The following is a 23,165-nucleotide window of genomic DNA, read 5'->3' on the forward strand; positions in this document are numbered from 1 at the left end:
AGAATATAGCTATGCAAATCCTAACGGAGATACAGAGAGAAGGAAAGCAGATTCCAGGAGATGTAATGAAGCCACCAGAGGAGTGGGATGTCAGAGAATTAGTGCTAAATCATAGCCATGTGGCAATACACAGATTAATCGAAATGGGTTAAAGTAAGAACAAGCTAGTAATAATCAGAGTCGTTGGCCGAATAATTATAATTAATATTAAGCCTCAGAGTATTCTTTATAAGCAGTCATGGGACCGGGTAAGAACACAGAAAAGCTTCAGACTACAGTTAGTTGTGTTTCCCTTCAGTTTACTCTGCATGATGATGTCATGAACATGTTGTACAGTGTGTGTACCACACTTTAATGGTAGCAAAATATATGACCTCAGGGATGCAGTTTGTCTAATTTTCTACAGACTAGTGGGAATACAAGGAGGAGGCCATGCCATCCGTATCCATATCCAAGGTGCCATCTGCCTGTGTAGACCATGGTTGGAAAATCATTGTGTGTTCCATATTGCCTGGAACTTGCTTATATTGATCCATGCTTGTGAGTTGTGTGTTTGCAGGAGTGTGACAGCTTATCTGACCAAAAAGAGTCTTAAGAGTGAAAAGTTGAAAACTGTTTTTTATTCATAAAACATTCATTGTATTCTATGGGTGCTTCAAAACAGCGGTCATTACAGACAGTGTATAGCCTTAGCAAACTACTAAAACTATTTAAATAATAAAAGAAATAACAAAATATAACAAAAACTTACACTAAAATGTAGGAAATCAAAAAACTAATGCACAGATATCCCAAGATATAAACCAAAACAAAACAATCTATAACATAGCAAAAACAACCAACCAAATAAAATTAAACAAAATTCCCACTTTCCCTTGAAATATTGTTTAAGAAAAAAACAAATCAATAACACGAGACACGAGGAAGTAGATTCGTCTCTGTAGGGAATTATCATCACCAACACTTGTGTGTGATATGGGGTCAGCGTCAGCTCTGCACTAGAGAGAATCCTGGGCTTTTGGGTGTGGTCTGTCTGGATAGCAGTGTGACAGAGTCTTCCTTGTCAGACTCCACATCACATATGCAGTCAGCTTGCCAAAGCCCTTGACAGTAGCTGACAGAATGACTCTTGCTCACCCACATATCTCCCTCCATGATGTTTTGCCCACACTAGGACCACTGGTGATGGATGTTTGGCTTCTGACTAATTTGCAGGGTGTCGTCTAAATCTCAAGCTTATTTCTGATGCAGTCTTTTCTCTGAAAATTGTGAGCCAACAGAGGTGAATCAGATTGTGGCTGGATCCTCTGATGATTGGTTGATATTTGCCTCAATGTTGTGCTCACAGCAGAAAGGGACATGGCTTTTTCAGAGGAGGCCTGGATCCTGGAGTGTAGAATGTCATGCCTTCAAGGTGTCTCTGGTTACCTTCAGGCTTCTCAGTTCTCTTACAAGGTGCTGTTATAGAAGAAATGGAAATCAGACATAGAAACAGTCTCTCTGGGGCACAAACAAGAAGAAAATCAGGGCTATTCGCCACTAGTAAGGAATAGTCAAGGAAGAAAACCCACACCGTGAACCCCTGGTTGGTGGGAATGGGGCTCAATGGTGGCTCACTTGCCTGGCACATAGTGCTCCTGCTGCAGCAGCTCCATCTGCAGGAGGCTCTCCTCCTGGGCTGTGGCCTGTTCCAGTTCATGCTGGAGATGTTCAAACCTACAGGAGGAAGGCAGCTGGGACACAGGCCTGGTGGGGCCCTGCCATGTCAGTTTTTGAGCCCCCACCAGCTAGAAAATCCATTGCCTTTTAGCTGAGCTCATTGACTGCTTCCCTAAGGGAAAAAGTCGGAGTGCCCCTGGGATTGTTTTTTTTCTCAGCGTTTAAAAAATGTTATTAGTTGAACTGAAAAATACACTGTGCTGGGCATGAGAAAAAAATGGCATTTTTTTTCAACAGTTCAAAAACATTATTTTGGAGAAATATCAATATCAGAGTCACAGTTCAGTAGAGTTATTCCTGGCCTGAATTAGACACCAGGTGAAGGTGAGCAACCTGTAAAACTCTATGTCTGCCCTCTAGTGGAGCCCACACAACACTGCAGAGAAGGCGCTGAATATCCCTACAGCCCAGAAGGTGCCTTGGACTAATTGTCGACTCCTAATCTGTTTATGGCCAGAATAAATCTTCTCACAGGAAACTGATGAACCCTGCAGAGAGCCTGCAATCAGCAGGAGTGTTCTGCATCTAAGTTAGCAAGAAGATTAGAAACTTCTCTGTAAATGTGATGTTCCTGAAGGTAAAAAAACTGGCAGAGGACACACTGTCCCTCACAGTTGACCTCCTGCTTCTCACAAGAGAAGGAGGGGACACAATCCCCAGAAGAATAATAACCAAGCATATGGATTCCTGGACAATAGTTTCTGGTGATTAGCCAAATCATATTCTGAGGTATTTTGTACCAGGGTGTGGGTGTGAGCCTTGCCAAATAGACTAAAACCCAAACAGGTCAGAGACCCCGAAACAGAGAATCCACTAGACTACAACTGCTTTTGTCAGTCCGTGCTCCTACCTCGTCTGGGACTCAGTGAAGCGATGCAGCAGCTTTACTGCCGAGTCCCTTTGCTGGGTAACCAGTTTCTTCCGCTTCAGCAGGAATTGAAGGTGTTCCTCCAGTCTTTGGTGTTCCTATTCATTAGAGGATTGTGTTCTTAGGGCAGGGTTGTCTGCGCACACGTACACATGTGTGCATGCATGTACACAAACACAAACAAATGTGTTTACACAGTCCTGATCATCACAAGTACATGGATGCTCACATACAAGCACACTGCATTTCATCCACATGTGTAGATCCTAGCTAACAATATGGAAGAAGAGATCACCTGGGATCCTACGAAGAAGAGAATTAATTTTCATTAGCCCACACCCTCTCCCCCCGTATAATAAACCAAGCACAGGGGTGTGGTGATGTGGTGAGGATTCTGTACTTTGTCTCTGTTTTGATGAGTTTTCATTCTATTTCCACTTTATATGTGTGGGGGTTTTGCCTGCCTGTGTGTCTATGCACCACATGCACACCTGGTCCCTGGGAGAAGAACACAGTGGGCAGAGCAGTCAATGTAGTGCTTGCCTTGTGCACCCAGGCCACCAATGGTGGATGCCAGGGTTCCTTGATCAGTTATCTGAGCTTGCATACAAGTTTACCAGTTTGACTAAAGGCTTAGTTCCGTGGTCAGGACCATTGACTAATGGTGGACCAGCCGCTTCCTCTCACTCAGTGCTTCCTCGTGACTCCAAGGAGGGCAGCTTCCTCCAACAGGAACTCTCTAAACCACAGGTTACCTCATTTTTGGCAAAATGAGTTCAAGAAAACCAGAAAATCTCTACAAACAGAAGTCAATTAAACCTTTGCATCCAGTAAGATGATTATGTCAGGAATTTTTCTAAGTAAGAGAAGAAGCCTGACTCGTGGCCTAATGAGTGCATGTATTGCTTCATGCTTAACAATATTCCATGGAAGGGCTTTACTTCATTGAATGTTTACTCATCAATGAAGGGTATTTGAATATTTTCTGGTTTGTTGGTGCTCTGAGGAATGCTTCTATAACCCAGGTGTCCCCTAGATTCTCTGTGAACCCTTACTTCTCATTCTGGGATGACCAGGCCATCTGGGGACTGCAATCCATGTTTCTGAAAAATTATACATAGCTTCTCATAGGGCTACACCATTTTACACCACTAGCAATAACTGAGGGTCCTCATTGCTGCCAACCCCCATCAGGCCAACTTTAACTCAGTGTAAAGAAGCTTGGAATGAAAGCAGCTTCTGAGCGCTGCAGACACAACATGCAGTGAGTGCTTTAGACGATGATGAGCCTGAGTGGGCTGCACTAAGACAGCCTGTTCTCACAGCTCAGCATGGCTATGGGACTTCTGCTGGGGAGACACCTCTGCAGTTCAGCATCTCTTTAATGACAAAATCTAGGCCAAGATCCAGTGACAAAGTTAACCGAGTCAAGATTAGACAAAGGTGAAAGGAAAATGGCAGCAGGCAATGATGAGGAAAACAAAACAGGATGCAGAAGTCGTTAGTGGGCAGTCACCTTTCACCCAGAGCACAGAAGGACACACATCCTCAACCAGGCTTTCCTGCTCTCAGGCACCTTGATTTGCCTCAGCACCCTCTTTCTCACCTCCATGTCCTGCATTACCTTGGTTTTCTGCAAAGGATTTCTTGCAGATGAATATTTATGCCTCTACAAACACCTGAAAATCTTTTAGTTTGTTCAGTATTGTGGTCCTTTGTTCTAGGTAGCTGCTTGGACATGCCAAAAGATTGGCAGCTCCATGTGATTTATGGCTGATGCAAACTAATGCTAACCAGAGCAGGAACAGTACTTTCTATTAACACTGGTCTCCATCATCCTTAAAGATGTCTATCATTCCAAAAGTGAACATACATATATTGTCTCAAACACATATTCTGAAACCCACAAAGATACATAAAAGCACAGCACGAACACACACACACACACACACACACACACACACACACACTCTTCTTGAACCCAGAAAAGCAAAGAAGACTAGAGTTTTGCAGCACCTTTCCTGCTGCAGGGAGACAGCGGGTCCTCAGTGCTGTCTCTCAGTGCTCTTAGACTCAGTCAGGCCTCTGCCCTAGTCTGAACTTCTTTCCCCTTCCAGGAAAGTCCTTCATCTCAAGACTCACTGATCATACAGGTGTGAAAACCTCTGCACACCTGAGCTTGACCACAAAAGATCAAGTCCCAATGGAAGACACTGCACATGAAGCCTCCTGATAGCTCTAAGCTGACCCATTCTAGTCTTCTAAGAAATCTTACTCAGGCTACTCCAGAGAAGACCTTGGTAGCACCAGAGAATGAGACTGACCCATGGTCATGACCCAACAACTTTGGACCATGACACAGAACATATAATATGAAAATAGCCCCAGATCAGTCAGTAGGAGCCTAGTGAGGTCAGCACAGTGTTGTTCTGAAATGCAGCTCTCTGTACAACTATGAGGGATCTGTACTAAGACATAAGCATGCGCATGATAGAGTGAGCATCACAATGTCAGCAAAGAGACTGACTGTTGTGAAGCCAATGAGACAATCAGGACATTTCCTGGGAGGTTACCTCAGTTCGGTGAAGGGAAAATGTCTACTTTTACTTTCAAAAAAGCTCTGGGGATTGATTTTTTTCATTACAAAACTCTTTAATTCCAAAGTAGTAAAAATTAAGAGAAAACACTAAGTCCTCTCTCTTCCTTACCAAGCAACCCAGTTAGCATAAGATGAGAAAGAAAAAGATAGGAAGCTCTACCTGTGAGGAGACAGAAGATCCAAAGGGCTCTGGCCTGGTAGCTTAAGCAGAACAAAATTATTTCGTTCAAGCAAACAAATGATCCACAGGCCCTTGTCCTCACTCACTCAAAGCTCTGGGATTCTCCCTATGTGGCTCCCAGCATAGAACCTTTCCTACTGTATTGACATGTAGGTGTGTGATATGTGATTTACCAATCTCCCTCAAAGAACTGCAGCTTCTACCAGAGCAAGATGGTTTGTTTGCCAGTCAGGTTGTGTCTTCCCAGAGGTGAACTCCCTAGGAAGACTTGTGAAGGATCCCAGATGTGAACTCTTAGATGGAATGGAGGTGGTCAGCTGGGTTTCTGAGGGGACGGTTACATGATGATGTACGTGTGTTTGTGTGTGGATAGATAGGTGGGCAGCTTGCTCCTGCTGCCTCAGCTTACCTGCTGCTGCTTTATCAAGAGGTCACAGATCTTCTCAAGGGCCTCCTCACAGAGCCACTTTGTCTCCTCACAGGACTCTTGCAGGAAGATCTGCTCCTGCTGCAGCTTTCTGTTGTCCTCTCTCAACATGCCCACTTTTTCCTTCATCTGTGTTCTTTCCCTCAGAAGCCGGCTGTGGAGGGTGCTTAACCATCACAGAAAATGATGAGCTCCAGTCCACCTCCATCTGCCACTCCTATCTACTAATACCATCTTCCCTGCAAGGTCCCATGTCCTCAGCCAGCCCCAGACTGCAGCCCACATTAGCCACGTCAGTATTACCCAGGTGATGTACCTCTGAGAGCAGGATTCTGCAACCCCAACACACACCGGTCCAACACTGATCATGGTATTGGGACAACATCATCAGTTATAGAGCACACATGTTCTGAGAGAGGACAGAGGACCCAAGAGGAATACATTCCACATCTGTTTCCCATAGCAACAGGTTCTGTAAACCTCTCTCAGAGTCCTAGAGACCATTCATGGTGCAAACTATGTTTTTTATCTAGGAGCTCTGGAAGCTGACAAGACAATGTTGGGAGGGGCTCTCCGACTCCTTGCACTTGGGAGAAATTGGTCTTGGAGGACATGTACAAGGTAAACAAGCTAGAGCCACAGCCCTCACTTTGGTTCAAAGAGAAACAAGTGCAGCAGCTGTCCTTCCCAAGTACGGAGTCCCATCCAATCAGACAACACTCACCTGAAGGAGTTGGTCTTCTCAGTCAGCTCCTTGCACTTGGAAGAGGCCTCACTAATTTCCTTGGGGAAATTCTCCAGCTCTGACGTCTCCTTCTGATGATCAATATTCAGCTCCTCAAGCTCAGCATTCAACCTGTGGTAGAGCATGGGACCAGGAAGAAAGAACCCCATGAACACAGTCATCAGAACCCCATCGACATATGAATTAAGGCTGTGTCTTGGATAAACCTTGTGCACTGGATGTCACATCCCGAGTCCTTGGTACTAGGACCTGTTGATGTTATTAGACTTGCTAAACTGCCCCAGGGCCAGAAAGGCAGAGTGTCAAGAGGAAGACAGACAGGGATACATGAGCTTCCTCAGTCAGCCTCGAGGAACAAAGTAGCTCTTTATAAGATGTCCAAGGAGTCTGTGCGATGGGTCTGGGCCTACCTGAAACCTGTGATGTCATATCTCCTGTCTTCAGGAAAAAAATGTGTATTTTGTGTTCCTTTTATCAAAAGGATACTCAGAACTCATAATCAGGATTTCCATGGAGGAGACCGTATAGTACAAACTCCCCAGGGAATTCCATTCAGTCACCAAGGCGAGCACAAAGAATGAGGGCAGGGATGCTCAAAGTGGGACTCCAGGGCCTGAGCACTTATATCACTTGAGACTCTGAGTCAGACAGATCCTCAGCCCTGCTACCAATCTCTGACTCACAGGATCTGGACAGATACACACATGAACACACACATTGTCTGGGAACCCCTCAGAGACAGTACAGAACACACAAGACACCACAGCACAAAGGAGATTTATTGACTCAGAAAAGCATTCATAGAATTGGGGGGGGGGCTTCCTCTGTATCAGGCAATAGCTGAGAACAAGCAATGGGTGTTTTTTTTCAACTGTGGGTTTTTAAGGAGATAAGGGGAAATCTTTGCTAGGATGAGTTGGTGAAAGCTGATTGGATAGCTAAGCCATACTAGCCAAATAATGAATTTTAATTGCTGGATATTGGTGTTTGGTTTCAGGAATGAGTCAGTGGCAAAACAGGTGCATGAACCTTGGGGACAAATTTTAAGAATTCAATTTAATGTTTACCAAGGGAGAGGGTAGGGAAAAGGGTAAAATCTGACACTGCCATATTGGCAATGTTTGGGCCCATTAGCTCTTCACACACATAAACCCACAAACAATTGGGATGCCAGAGACATGCAGGTCGGTGGAATTATCTCAGAGTACAAGGAACAAGGGCAGAGAGAGATGCCAGGATGAGATCCAGGCCTTTCAGTCACATACTGAGATGGAACATTAAAACCAGGCCCAACTCCCGGAGCAACCAGCTAGAAATCCCCCAGTCAAATACAAAGACTCCCAGTGAACTCAGCACCCAGCGTCTCCCACAAGCCAACACCTGTCCAGGCCTCTTTGAAATGCGTGTTGTGAGCTCACACACTGCTGCCCCATCCATAGAATGTGACTCAGGACACAGGCTCTGCTTTTCATTGGGAGGAAGCAGAACAGTCTGTGTCCCCATCTCACTCCTACCTAGGCCTCAGTCCTGCCTCTCAGATGCACTCAGGAAAAGCACTATGGGCAGGAGGACCCCTTGGAGGTGCAGCCTCAAGTGCCATGAGGAATGCTGGGGTGGATACAGGAGAGTCGAGACAGTCACCAGAGTACTGGACATAATGATTACCTGTTGTTCTCATCATTGTTGGTATAGTTGGCCAGGATTGCACCAAGTTCATTCCTTTCATTGGTCATCATCTGGAGCTGAAGGCTCAGTTCATCAACCTTGTTCATCTGCTGTTCATGCTCAGTGAGGGAGGCTGAGGTCCGTGCCTTTCCAGTACTTCCTGTAGGTAGACAAACATCAGTGAATTTGTACAGTTAGATGGTATGGGGCCATGAGAGACCATGTTAAGTCCTAAAAGAGGCTTGAGGAGGAGGGAATGCATGGAACCCACTGAAGACCTCACAGATTAGACAGCTATCCTCTAGTTGAGACCCATAAGCCATGTCTCCATCCTCAATCACTGTTGCTCGATATGTGCATCAATGTTGGGGAATATTATTTTCAGGTGTGGGAGTTTGTTTATGCTGCATTGTTTATTTTGTGAAACTGTGTTCCTGTTCCTGTCTAAAACACCTGATGGTCCTAATAAAGAGATGGACAGCCAATAGGGAGACAGAAGCAAGGATAGGTGGGCCTAGCAGGCAGAGAGTATAAGTAAAAGGTGAACGCCGAGAGGAGAATAACGAGGAGCCCTAGAACAAGAGTGAAGGACTCAGGTGGCCATTCACCAACTCACTCAGCAGCCATGGAGTAAGAGTGGAAGTAAGATTTACAGAAGGGAAAGATAAAAAGCCAGAGGCCAAAGGTAGTCTGGATAATTTAAGTCAGGAAGAGCTGACAAGAAACATGCCAAGCTAAGGGCAGGCATTCATAAGAAAGAAGAAGCCTCTGTGTGTGATTTATTTGGGAGCTTGTCTGGGGGACGTTACTCTCCCTCTCTTTAGTGACACACAAGCAAAAGAAATCCAGTGACGGTGAAGGGCAGGGCTGGAACTGGAACCACTGTGGTCCCTCGGTGCTTCCCACGCAGAGGCCGAGGGAAAGCAGAGGGCCCTCAGCACAGCAGTTGAAGCCTTGACCATCCCTGGCTCTCTGCCACACACACCATCCGACATCCTCGACTTTGGGCCTGCTCTTTAGTAACTCAGAAAAGCAGAAGAGGACATCGCTTCCCAGGAACTCCCACCTCCTGAGTCCCACTCCTGAAAGCATCAACTTAAGCCTTCATCCTTCAGGAATCTCTGTCCCCTGCCCAGGACTCACTGCGCTTTCTCCAGAACCATTTATTCCTTGATGTGTGGCTCGGAGACTGAAGGCCATCTTCCCTGTGCCTCTCTCTGGCCTCCCTGCGCTCTCCATCCTGTCTCCCAAGCAGCCTGTTGAGTCGTGTCAGCATGGCTGTGGGTGAACCACACAGGCACTGAACGAATGCCTCAAGGGCAGTTGGCGTTGCCACAACACAGGTGACATCACAGAATTCCAGGCTCTCCAGGATACAGTAGAATGTCCAGGTGGGGGACTGCTGATGTCATATGATACAGCTCTTAACCCCTGCTAACTACTTCACCCAAAAGTGACCTGAAACTAACATACCATTTCCAAGAGCCTCTCGGGGGACACCGGGGAAGCCTTTAGGCACATTGTCTTCCTAAAGCCGGAAATCTATCCCTCTGCTTCTCATGTTTTATGTGAGAAGTTGAAAGCTCACTTCCCAACCACTGTCCAGGGATGGCTTTTTCCTCCTTAAGACCCACACTCAAGTAACATGAGAAACAAAGGATACTTAGAAATGAGGTCAGGATAAAGGGAGTAGAACAGATGAGATCTCTGAAGTGAACGAGCACTGGTGCAGATCCTCAGACTTTTAGAGACTGGAGGGTTCAAAACAAAGAGAAGACACATAGGAAGTGATGAAAATTTCACTCAGAATGTCACTAGAGCTCACTCAAGCTATGAGGTTGGTAGTGAAGATGTGACTAGCTCTTGACTGTTCTACCTGGATCCACTGAGCCCAGGTGAGCTTCAGATAAGGAAAGCAAACAGTCGTAGAAAGAGTATGATGGCCCAATCTTGAATCAATCGACTGAGGAAAGAGTAGTGGCACCCAGAGGTCAGTGCGCGCCATCTAGAGGAATCATTAGCAATGGAGACAAAAGCACACAAACACACACACAGACACACGCAGACACGTAAACAGGAAAACCTGCACACAATCACACGCTGCCTAATAACTGTGTGCCTGTGGAAATGTGCCTTTGCATGGCATCCCAGGTGGTTAGTGTCATTCACCTTCCTCATGACCACATTCTCATGGTAGTGACCCAACACCAGACCCTGGGATGCTGGAGAGCTGTTCATTGACCGGAAGGAAGATGTGTGAGACACAAGCCTGCCATGCCAGTGTTGGGGGTAACAGCACAGGAAGACCAGGAGTTCCAGACCATCCTGGACTAAGAAACTCTGGTTCAAAAAGACAGGCAGACCAGGATGGGAGCTCAGGTGGTGGAGGGCTTCTCTAGCAGACATTAAACCCCAAGCTCCATTTCAGCACCATGTAAACATGCCTTGACATCCAGGAAGAAAGGGAGATCAGAGCTTGCAGGTTATCCTTAGCTGCAGGGTGAGATGGAGGCCAGCCTGGGCTACATGGGAGCTGTTGGAAGAGAGAAAACTGGATTTTCAGGTCACAGGCAGGGAGATCTGTCTTGAGAGATGTAGAGATGGGTGACAGAGTTGGTGGCAGTTGGTAATTAGGGTGGTCAAGCACGGTCTTGGGGGAGTGCTGTCTCCAGGATACCATATCCCCCAGATGGCGAGAGTGAGGTCTCAGGAAGGAAGAATGAAATTATCTGAGCTGTTTTGTAGAATTAGGGGAGGCTCCACAGGGACCTTCTCACCCTGTTTATCTGGGAGAGACAGCAGGCCACAGTGACCTTCAGGACTCGTTGGTAGAATCCCAAAACCACTGCATGTAGAACACACCGTGTAACTTCCTGGGCACCTTGATGTGGGTGCTGGGTTGTTGTAAGTGGCTACAATCCACATCACTTAAAGCAGCAGGGATGGAATTTTCTGGTTCTGGAAACCGAAAGTCCCAAATCCTGGAGACTGCCTTCTTCAGAGGGTCCAAGTAGAGGCTCCTTCCTGCCTCTTCCAGGATCTGGGACGTGGATGGCCTGAGTCTCAGTCCCATCCCACCAGTCTCCATCTCTGCCTTCCTCTGAATTTGTGTGCTCTTTATTATGTCTTTATGTGAGACATGGTCTTGATGAGTAGTCCTGCTGGTCTGAACTTCTAACCCCCTGCCTCAGCCTCGCTAGTGCAGGGTCAGTCCTGGGGCTATAGCTCAGAGGTAGAGTGTTAGTCCAGTGTGTGTGAGGTTTGGTTTCCATTCCCAGTGTTGGAGAAAACCCCAAAAGGTCTATTGTTTTATATGGCCTTTTCCCCCTTCTGAGCCTGACTACCCACCAAGGTCCAGCAATCAATTATTGAAGTCCAGACATCCAAGCCCCCGTTGACTCATCAAATCAACCTGTCCAATTAAAATTAAAGACCTCATCCTAACATAGGGGTTTCCATTTCACCTTCATAAATCATCATTTCCCTATATGCCAAGTCTGTCTCTTCTGTATCCAGAATCAGTTCTTTGTGTCTCCAGAAAAATATCCCTGTCCCCTTCCCTTGTTCCTGTCCCTTCTCCCTCATCCCCTATCTCCTATATCTCGTTCTTACTTCCTGCCCTCTGTTCCTCTGGGGAAAATAAGTCTCTTATGTGCTACGAACTTGGTCTTGGTGTGTCATGATTTGAAACTTTACCTTTCAGTGGGTGTTCAGACCCTGCAGAAGAAATGGGGTTCCCACAGCCCCCATGATTGCCAACTCTGTCTTTGTGATGTTTGTTTCACCATACACCCCAGGTGATCCTTAAAAATGAGTCTGATTGTGGAGGTGCGGGCAGGTCAGCCCAGCACACAAAATGTGATGGCTGCAGGGGCAGGAAATTGATACTACCCTGGGCTACATAGCAAGACCCTGTCCCACACACAATTATTTCAATTGTGATAAATATACAAATAAACTTTCAGCTATTTTAGAGTTGCCCTTCACTGCCGTAAAAACATTTATATTCTTCAGAGTCCTCAGGATGTACATCTTTCATCCTAGCATTCAGGAGACAGAGACAGGCAGATCTTTAAGTTCCAGGCCAGCCTGGTCTGCATAGTGAGTTACAGGATAGCCAGGGCTTCTCAGAGGGAAAAGAGCCTTCACAGTAAACAGCTAAAGAGATAGGTTTTTGGTTAAGAGCACTGACTGTTTTTGCAGAGGACCCAGGTTCGATTCCCATCACCTACATGGAGGCTCACACCTATTTAACTCCAGATCCTGGGGATCCTCCTCCTTTTTCTGAACTGCACAGGCACCAAACTACCATGAGGCCCACATATATGCTATGCGATGTGTGTATGTTTTCATATTGTGCTGGATAAAAAATGATAAAGGTGTTTCCATTAAGACTGAAGACTGAAGTTCAATGTCTGGATAGATATAGGTATATAGTAGCAGATAGTCCAAAGACCTAAGTTAAAACCAAATACTAATTTTTTTTTTCAGGTTTTACCCTTGGTTTGGGCTATATACTACTGGGCTATCTATCTATCATCTATCTATCTATCTATCTACTCTGATTCTTAGTTACTCAAACAAGTGTTTGGTGTGAGTTCCTACTTGTAGTGTGGGCCTTAAGTCAATTCAGACACTGGTTGGCTATTCCCAAAGATTTTGCCACCTTCTTTTTGTCCTTCATATTTTGTAGACAGGACATTTTGTAGGTCAAGGGTTTTATGACTGCGTTGGTTGATGTCTGTTTTTCTCTTTCAATAGTTGTCAGAGTACCCTCTCTCATCCAAAAAACTAGAACATAGGGATGCAGGCGCCTTCAGGACGGTTGGACCCCGAGGACACCTGGGAGTCGGGGCCTCCCTGGACTCCACACTGGCAGAGTCGCCTTCCCAGCCGATCAGGACTCAGCGAAGAAGCCCAAGTGAGCTTTAGGGTCAGGTTTTTTGCAGACCCCAGCAGGGACGCCCGAGGGGGTGGTCACCCCAGGTGTGTGCCTGAGACTTGTCTGGACGATTGTGAGAAAGGCGGCGAGGGCTGTGCCAGTGCTCAGGGAGTCCGGACTGGAGTGAGATGGAAGAACTTGACGCGGAGTAGAGAGGGACCAACAGGGGCAAGAGTGGCCTCGGGGTAGGATTGGAGACTATGCAGAGGGAGGTAGGATTGGAGACTATGCAGAGGGATGGACTGGGGCGAGGATGGCCTGGGGTGAGATTGGAGAATATGCACCGTGGACCTGCTCCTGGACTTTAAGACAAAAACTCCAGACTGTAAGAAATGTTCTCATTACACCAGGGACTAAACTCCTAAACATATTTTATATGAGGCCGAGGCTTTAAGTTTTCCTGGAAAGACTGAACATAGATATAGAAGTTAAGAGAGAGAGAAAAACAAAGCAGTAGGAAGAAGTTGTCTGCCTTTTTAAACAGGAAAGATCAGGGGAGAGCGCGAACACAGTCCCCAACTAAAAAGAGTTATGCAGCCGAGTTTCCCACATTTGGGGAAATAGTAGGGATCAACACACCCCAAGTGCAATGGGTGAGCCTCACCCTAGGAAAACCACCTACATGGTCAAGGTATCTCCCCTGCCAGGTAACTGTGTTTTGTGGTCCTGCAGCCCAGACTCAGCACAACCGGCTCTCCACTCTGAACACACGGTCACTTCGCTGCACAAACTCCAGGACCTTATTGGACGTGCACCCCATTCCTTCGACTCGATGCTCCCCGCGGACCAGCTCACCCTTCCACGCCACGCTGGAAATCCAGCGTGTTTCTTCAAATGGTGCTGATGCCACGGTTCCTCCGTGCTCCACATCTGCATAGACCACGCCTCCAACCAGCACTCAGGGGTGACGTCACAGGCATCCTCATTATCCCTTTGCTTGGTGACTTTCTTGCTTGAGGAGAGCTGGATGGAGTGTTGCAGGATCAGAGACAAATCATCTTGAATTATCTCAAATTTCCAAATAGTCGATGGCTGCTCACCGCCGTGGCCTAACAGCCCTGTCGCTGGTTTCCCTGTGTAGCGACAAACCCCTATCTTCAATCAACACGAAGTCAGAGGCAACAAGTGAGCCAGCCTCAACCAAAAAAAAAAAGGGGGGGGGGGGGGGGGTAGGGAGAAGAATTGTTGTCTAACAACTGTATCAATTCATTCAATTCATTTAGTGAATACTGAATTTAAAACATGCTTTGAGAAGGGATGTGCTGTTCCCGAGTCAGGGTCTGGTGCATGTTAAGTACAGGAACCAAGGGGGTAAAAAGTCTGGAGTGCAGTAGCAACCTAGATTTTGACAGTTGCCAAAAAGTACTCTGGCTTTCAGGCAGAAAATTCCAAATTTCAAGTCTTTCAGAGTTTTCTCATTAACACAGTACCTAATTTCCTAAGGAATAATTTCTGAAAGCCAATACCTATTTTCTTTTTGTTTTCATTATTTCCTAGTAACAACTTTCTTTTTTATTACTTTATAAATAATACCAATCAAAATTTTCACTCCCTTCTCATCTACCCCTCCAGTTCTAAGAGAGGGTAAGGCACTCTGCCCTGTGGGAAGTCCAAGGCCCTCCTCCCTCCATCCAGGCTTAGGAAGGTGTGCATCCAAATAGAATAGGATCCCAAAAAGCCAGTCCATGCAGTAGAGGCAAATCCCAGTGCCATTATCATTGGCTTCTCATTCTGACCATTTGTCAGCCACATTCAGAGGGGCCAGTTTGTTCCCATGCTCGTTCAGTCCCAGTCCAGCTGGATTTAGTGAGCTCCCATTAGCACACTGTCTCAGTGGAAGGCCAACCCCTTGTGGTCCTGACTTCCTTGCTCATATTCTCCCTCCTTCCACTCTTCAACTGGACATTAAGAGCTCAGTCCAGTGCTCTGATGTGGGTCTCTGTCTCTATCTATCTCCATCGGTCTCTGGACGAAGGTTCTATGGTGATATTAAGATAGTCATCAGTCTGCCTACAGGACAAGGCCAGTTCAGGCACCCTCTTCTGCACTGCCCAGGGTCCTAGCTGGGGTCATCCCTGTGGACTCCTGGGGACCTCTCCAGAGCATCTTGCCAACTCCTAAATGGCTCCCTCAATTAAGATATCTCCTTCCCTGCTCACATATCCATCCTTCCTACATCTCAACCCTCCCCCTCCTCCAAGCTCTCCACAACCCTCCCCTTCTCCTTTCTCTCTCCCCATTTCTCCCTCTCCCCTTCCCCCACCCACCCCCATCCCCACGCTCCCAACTTCTGTCTGGCGTCTTCTCTGATACCAATTTCCAGAAGGATCTATATATGTTTTTCTATAGGTTCACCTTATTACTTAGCTTCTCTAGGGTCGTGAACTATAGGCTCTATGTCCTTTGTTTATGGCTAGAATTCTATAGTGAGTGAGTACATACCATATTCATATTATTGGGTCTGGGTATTCTCTCTCAGGATAGTGTTTTCTATTTCCATCCATTTGCATGCAAAATTTAAGATATCATTTTATTTTATTTTATTTTTTACCACTGAGTAGTACTCTAATGTGTATATGTGCCACACTTTCTGAATCCATTATTCCATTGAGGGGCATGTAGGTTGTTTCCAGGTTCTGGCTATTACAATTAATGCTGCTATAAATATAGTTGAACAAATGCTTTTGTAGTATGATTGGGCATCTCTTGGGTATATATTCCCAAGAGAGGTATTGCTGTATCCTGAGGTAGGTTGACTCCCAACTTTCTGAAAATGCGCCACACTGCTTTCCAAAGTGGTTGCACAAGTTTGCATTCCCACCAGCAATGGAGGAGTGTTCTCCTTACTCCACATCCTCTCTAGCACAGGCTATCATTGGTGTTTTTTATTTTAGCCATTCTGACAGGTGTAAGTTGTTTTGATTTGCATTTCCCTGAGTTAAGGAAGTTGAACATGTCCTTAAGAATCTTGTGGCCATTTGAAATTCTTCTGTTGAGAATTCTCCGTTCACTTCAGTAATTGGATTATTTAGAATTGTAATGTCTAGTTTCTTGAGTTCTTTATATATTTTGGCGATCAGACCTTTGTCTGATGTGGGGTTGGTGAAGATCTTCTCCCATTTGGTAGGTTGCCTTTTTGTCTTAATGACAGTGTCCTTTGCTTTATAGAAGCTTCTCAGTTTTAGGAGGTCCCATTTATTCGTTGTTGCTCTTATTGACTGTGCTACTGGGGTTATATGTAGAAGGTGGTGTCCTGTGCCCACGTATTGCAGACTACTTCCCATTTTCTCTTCTATCAGGTTCAGTGTGGTCTGATTTATATTTAGGTCTTTAATCCATTTGGACTTACTTGAGTTTTGTGCATGGGGATAGGTATGGATCTATTTTCATTCTACAACAAGTTGAAATCCATTTATTCCAGCACCATTTGGTTCATTACATCTATTAGTTCTCTCTCTCTCTCTCTCTCTCTCTCTCTCTCTTTTTTTTTTTGCAACAATTGTCTTTTATTAGGCACAGGATTTTAAATGATCTCTTCAATTTCTCCATACACAGGCAAAACTATGTGTGCCATTTAACATACTGGAGCTTGACAACTGAGTCACTACCTAGAGAAGGGAAAATTAGCCCCAACCTGCTTAGCCAGGAGGCCAATTCATCTTCCGACCCCCGAGAACATGGGGATGAATATGGTAGACAGACTGTCCCCTGTCTGCACCTTCATTCACCACCATCCGATAGCCCCGGTTCAGGCCCAGGTCCTCAGCACATTTCTTGCCAACAATAATTAAATGTCCTAGAAGACTTTCGTCGTCATCTTCGGCTACAGAAATCTGGGCTATATGCTTCTTGGGTATCACCAGGAAATGTGTTGGTGCTTGAGGGGAAATGTCATGAAATGCAAGACACTGGTCGTCCTCGAAGATGATCTTGGCGGGGATTTCTTTGCGGATGATCTTGCCGAAGATCTTGTCGCCGCCGGGCTTGGCCACTTGAGCCTTGGCAATCTCGTCAGCCATTGCAGCCACTCGCTGTCCTTCCCGCGCTGCCCTATTAGTTCTCTTATTTCTCTGTTAAGTTTCTGTCTGGTTGACCTGTCCATCTCCTACTATTAGTGTGTGGGGTTTGATGTGTGATTTGAGTTCTAGTTCTTTTGCATATGTGGGTGCTTTTATATGAGGGGCATAGATATTCAGGATTGAGACTTCATGAATTGTTCTTGTTATGAGTTTAAAGTGTCCTTCTTCATCTCTTCTGATTGATTTTAGTTTGAAATTAATTTTGTTAGATATTAGGACAACCACAACCTCTTGTTTCTTAGTTCTGTTTGATTGGAAAACCTTTTCCCAGCCTTTTACTCTGAGGTAGTGTCTGTCTTTGAGGTTGAGTTGTGTTTCTTGTAAACAGCAGAATGTTGGATCCTGTTTTTGTATCCATTCTGTTAACCTGTGCCTTTTTATAGGTGATTGATTTCATTGATATTAGGTGATATTAATGACCAGTGGTTGTTAACCAGGTTATTTATTTATTTGTTTGTTTATTTATTTTGGTGGTAGTGTTTGTGTGTTTCCTTTCTTTGAGTTGTTTTGGTGGAGGGTTATCAGATGTCTGTGATATAGTGGGTATTGTTGGCTTCCTTGTGTTGAGGTTTACCTTCTAGTACTTTCTGTAAGGCTGGGTTTGTGGATACGTATTGCTTAAACCTGTTTTTGTCCTGAAATAGATTGATTTCTCCAATGATGGTTAAAGAAAGCTGACCTTGGTATAGTAGTCTGGGCTTGCATCCATGGTCTCTTAGTGTCTGCAGCACATCTATCCAGGACACTCTGGTCTTCAAGTTCTCCATAGAGAAGTCAGGTGTAATTTTGCTAGGTTTGCCTTTATATGTTACTTGACCTTTTTCCTTTGCAGCTCTTAATATTCTTTCTTTATTCTGTATGTTTTGTGTTTTGATTATTTTATGGTGAGGGGATATTTTTTTGTTTTTTGTTTTTTGATCCAGTATATTTGGTGTTCTGTAAGCTTTTTGTACCTTCATAAGAATATCCTTCTTTAGGTTGGGAAAGTTTTCTTCTATAATTTTGTTGAATATATTTTCTGAGCCTTTTGAGCTGGAATTCTTCCAATACCAATTTTCTTAACAAATACCAGGTAAAAAGCAGGGTGTGTGTGAAGAGCAAAATAAAAAGTGTTCTTTGTTTCTTTGTGGGATGACAAAATAAGTCATAATAAGAGAAATAAGAAATATTTCTCTTGTCTACCTCTGACTTTTTCCCGACATCTTAGGGAGGCTGCAGTGTCCTTTCCACTCTCCGAGCTCCATCATGCCGCCCAAGGGTGACAACAAGAAGAAAGATGACTGAAAGTCGGCCCAAAAGGACACAGGCCCAGTAAATAAGTCTGGTGGCAAGGCCAAAGGGAAGAAGTGGTCCAAAGGCAAAGTTCAGGGCAGGCTCAACAATCTAGTCCTGTTTGACAAGGCTCCATATAACAAACGCTGTAAGGACGTTCCTAACTGTAAGCTTATTACTCCAGCTGTGGTCCCTGAGAGACTCAAGGTTCAGGGTTCCTTGGCCAGGGCAGCCCTTCAGGAGCTGCTTAGTAGAGGGCTCATCAAGCTGGTTTCAGAGCACAGAGTCCAAGTAATTTCCACGAGAAACACAAAGGGCGGGGACGCCCCAGCTGCTAGTGAAGATACACAAATAGGTTCAATTTATTTAGAAAATAAAACTTTTTTTAAAATAAAAATGCACGTTCTGGGCTATAGGGATAATCAGAGCCTTCCCTGCAGTGTTGTGTGGGCTCCACTAGAGGGCAGACATAGAGTTTTACAGGTGCTCACATTTACCTGGTGTCTAATTAAGGCCAGGAATATCTGACTCAGACATTGATATACTTCCAAAATAATATTTTTGGACTATTGGAAAGGTATGCTGTTTTATTCTAGTCAGCACAGTGTATTTTCCAGTTCAACTTAGTGGTGCAATATTTACCCGTTTTATTAAAACCTGGTCTGTTTCCTGCGCTTTGGTGACTTGCTATTCATAATTTTCCTTTAATAAGAAAGGATTCTCACAGTATCCAACCCCCAAGTAAACCAAAGACAATAGGAGGTTGTTGTACACAGGTGTCCCCCTCCCAACCGCACATCTTTCCATCAAAAAAGTATACAAATTGACTTTGCTGATTTCCCTACCAGACAGCATGTGACAGGCAAGGTAATGAATGCCTTAAATACAGGAGCTAAGGTTTTTCGTGGTTTGTAAATTCTGAGAATGTATCAGTGTGCACTCTCCAGTTGGCAAGTCAGCACACAAATGGCTGTAAGTATGGAAAGTTGTTTGTTAAAAGCCTAAAGGCTATCGTCCCTGGGTGAGCTTGAACCACCCGCCCTTTCGGTTAACAGCCCAACGCACTAACCAATTGAGCCACAGAGACTTTGCACAGACCTCTGACAGGTCACCTTGGTGATTCAGGAATATCCAAAGGTCCATGGCGGAGCATCCGGAGCAGGAGGCGTCAAAGCCAAAGGCCCTGCGTCCCGAGTGTCCCGCCAAATCTTCCCCAGCTCCCGCGAAAGTTTTTAACCTGGATACTCGAGGACGCTGAGACCTGGCCGTCACCCGGAGTTCGTGGCCTCCGTGGACTCCACTCTGGCAGACGCGCGTTCCCGGCGCCCGGCCGGACTCCGGGAAGGAGCCCAAGTCCGCTTTAGGGTCCGGTCCTTTGAGACCCCAGGTGTGTGCTGGAACCTCAGCGGGACACGTGTGGGAAAGGTGGCGAGTGCGGTGCCAGTGCTCAGGGAGTTCGGACGGGATGGAGATGGACGAACTTGACCCGGAGTGGAGAGGAACCACCCAGGGTGGCCTGGGGTGTGATTGGGGGCTATGAACCGCGGGGACCAGAGGAGGTGGGGCCCAGGGGAGCCCCAGGGCATATCCTAGAGATTTCTTTGAACTGAGCTGATGCAGTTGGAAGCCGATTTATGTTAGGAAGATAACAAAATGATGAGGGGTGTTTTGTTTTGTTTCGAATGAATCAGAACAAAGGCTTTCTACCAGAGGCTTCTGTCTTTCAGCTAGGGATGTGCTGGTCCCGAGCCCGCGTCTGGTGCATGTTAAGTGCAGGAAAGAATTAAGGAAAGTCTGGAGTCTCAAGCCAACATTTGGGACATAGTTTCCTACAAGTGCTCCTGAACTTTAAGACAAAAACTCCAGACCTGAAGGGTTGTTCTCACTAACCCAGGACATAATTTCCTAAAGATGCCAATTCTAAGGCCGATGTTTTTGTTTTCTTAACAAGGATGGGCAAAAATACAGACTTTTTTATTTTTTAAAAAGGAAGACAGAAAAAGAAACATATAAGAAAGAAAAAGAAAGGAACGGATGTTATCAAATATGAGGAAATGGCACAAGCCGAGACGACAAACGCAGTCGCAAATTAATAAAAATTATGCAATCGAGTTTCCCGAATTTGGGGAAATCACAGGGGCCAGAACAAAACTAGTGCAATTCGGTCACCCTCGCCTGAATAAACCAAAGCCCTGTTGACAGTGCTCACTTAGCTGGGTGAGTGTGCTTTACTTCCCGTAGCCATGACTCAGCCCCACCGGCACTGTGTTTGAATACATGATCACTTGACCGCGCAGACTTCGGGACGTCCCTGGACGCGCACCTGATTCCTGCGCCCCGCTGCCACCCGCGAATCACCGCTCCATTCCATGCTGCACTGGAAATCCCTAGCCTTTCCGCAAAGCCTGTGGATGCAGCATCCCTGCGCGACCCTCATTTGCATATACCACGCCCACAACCGGCGCCTAAGGGTGCCATCACACCCATCCCATTTGTCCCTTTGGCCTGATGGATTTTCTTCCTTGCTGAGAGCTGGATGGAGTGTTTCAGGACCAGAGACAAATCATCTTGAATTTTCTCTAACCCACAAATAGCCAATGGCTGCTCACAGCCGTGCACTAAAAGCCTTGTCGCTGGTTTATGTACCCGCAGACCCCTAACTTCTGCCAATAGGAAGTCAGAGAAGCCAGGCAGCAAGGGTAGCCAGCCCTACAGCAGAGGTCTCCAGCTACCCTCGAACCTGCCTACCTCATGTCTCCACCACTGCATTTTACAAGGCTCTTGATGTATGGATTTCTCTGTTCCTTCTACAGAAACACCATGAGACTGACACTAAGTCTGGACATGGTATTTGGGGTGACCCCAGTCTGTGTTCCTGGTCCAGGGGATCCACTCTGCCCTCTCTCGGCCTCCTCAGGCTCCTGCATGTGTATCGAGCACACACATACAATCAGGCATAAAAACACATACACAAAATAAGTAAGCAGTCTTTTCTGTGTTGTGTTTGTGGGGGAGGGACAGGTGTGTGTGTGCCATGACTCGCGTGTGGAGGCCAGCGGACAGTTTGCAGCAGTCGGATCTCTTTCTGCTGTGCCTGCTCCGTGGATCAAGCTCTTGGATGATCAATCCTGACAGCAAGCCCTTGCCTGCAAGCCCTCTCTATGTCCCTTTAAAATCTCTCCCTCTCTGTTCTTCTCTGCCTCTCTGCATTCCTCCCACAAGACCCCACCCCCACCCCAGACACTGTCTGTCTACATAGTGATGGCAAGAAGAGCTTTGTGCCACCGTGCCTGACCCCCTTAAAACCTCTTTAGCCCACATGCAGACATAACACAGCAATTTAAGGTTTTCAGATGATCGTACCGTTTATCATTGCATCATACGCGGCAATTTCTCTTCTATAGTGTGTTTGGGTTAAGGCAACACCTCCGCCCCTGGCATCCAAATACACAAAAAGTCTGGAATGTTTGAGTGGAAAGTTCTCAAATCCCTTCCTCTGGGCATTGCCTCTGTATAGAATTCACCTCAGAGAAAGCCTGTCTAAGGGTGACCCCTCCCCAGAAATGCTCAAGACCACTCCCACAGGGTATTTAAACTGCCCCCCCCCCCAGGGACAAACTTGTGGTTTCTCTCTTATTTCCTCATCTCCTCTCTGAGGCCTGGAAGGCCACCAGAAGCATTAGTATTCATTCAAAACATGGGCTTTTTCTGTATCAGTTTGATTTGGACTGATTTGGATTATTGTGTTCATGGAGAGGTTTGTTGTGTCTCAAAACCTTTTCGCAATGTTTTTGAAACAATGACTGGAGAGAGGTTGGGATTCTAAAATGGTTACTAAATTCCCAGAGAAGGGCAACAGAAACTGTCTGGACCCTCTTGTTACTGATGGGAAATACTTCAATCCACCCAGACATGGTATCTACCAAAAACCAGGAAATATTTAACCCGTGTGACTGTAGGCATATGAGTAAAATCAAGCTGTCACTCAGTCCCCAGAAGGGAGCCCATAGCCTGGTGGGTGGGAAAAGGGAAGCTACGATACTTGGACTTGGAATCTGACTTTTGACAGATTTTATAAGAGGCAGTGATAGTTTTTAAGAACTCTAAGTCCTCCGGGCTGTGTTAGAAGTGAGCCTTGACAACGTGAGACATAGCCTGACTATTTGGATGAAGAGTTGATGTAGGTAGGACAGAATTGGCCAAGTGTCAGTTGGTGCCTGTGAGAATGTGGGCCGTACTGTATGAACCCCCTGAGGTGATTGAGGTAAGTCTGGGCCTGGAAGGCTGCTGCCCTGGCTGCTTGGTCAGCTTGGTTGTTTCCCTTAGAGATGATGGAGTCTGATCCCTTAGAGATGACTAGATTCTGATGAGACCAGCAGTGAATGATTCCTATAGCTCTGGGGAGATGGGAGGCCTTTAACATGGCCATAATGTGGTCTAGTTAGTTATGGATCCTCCTTTTGGGGTAAGAAACTCTTGCTCTTTCCAGATAGCACAGACAGCAGGGCAAATAACAAAGCCAAGTTTTAATCAGTGTGGGAAGAGAGGAGACCCCTGTGACAACCTCAACCTGATATCTGGTTTATTAGGAGAAGGGGAAAGTTGGAATCTTTTCTTAATAAAAGAAAATTATGGACAAGTCACCAAAGCACAAGAAATGAACCAGAA

At 45.8% G+C, this 23,165-nt stretch overlaps 1 protein-coding gene and 3 non-coding genes across 4 annotated transcripts; all 4 read right to left on the reverse strand.

Moving 5' to 3' along the window:
• Positions 1 to 13,637: 13,637 nt before the first annotated feature.
• Positions 13,638 to 13,801, reverse strand: LOC121438099. Its single transcript, XR_005973046.1, has one exon. It is a non-coding gene; the product is annotated as a U1 spliceosomal RNA (small nuclear RNA).
• A 2,983-nt stretch (positions 13,802 to 16,784) lies between these two features.
• Positions 16,785 to 17,189, reverse strand: LOC121438047 (histidine triad nucleotide-binding protein 1-like). The gene has a single exon (XM_041638247.1). The coding sequence runs from the start codon at positions 17,163 to 17,165 to the stop codon at positions 16,785 to 16,787; it is 381 nt and encodes a 126-aa protein (XP_041494181.1). The 5' UTR covers positions 17,166 to 17,189.
• A 2,320-nt stretch (positions 17,190 to 19,509) lies between these two features.
• Positions 19,510 to 19,584, reverse strand: Trnan-guu. The gene has a single exon. It is a non-coding gene; the product is annotated as a tRNA-Asn (tRNA).
• Positions 19,585 to 20,560: 976 nt separating this feature from the next.
• Positions 20,561 to 20,722, reverse strand: LOC121438113. The gene has a single exon (XR_005973057.1). It is a non-coding gene; the product is annotated as a U1 spliceosomal RNA (small nuclear RNA).
• Between the last annotated feature and the right edge of the window lie 2,443 nt (positions 20,723 to 23,165).

Source organism: Microtus oregoni, unplaced genomic scaffold (assembly GCF_018167655.1).
Source record: "Microtus oregoni isolate MIOR12 unplaced genomic scaffold, Mior012 000054F_ref0000373, whole genome shotgun sequence".
In the NCBI taxonomy this organism is placed as follows: domain Eukaryota; kingdom Metazoa; phylum Chordata; class Mammalia; order Rodentia; family Cricetidae; genus Microtus; species Microtus oregoni.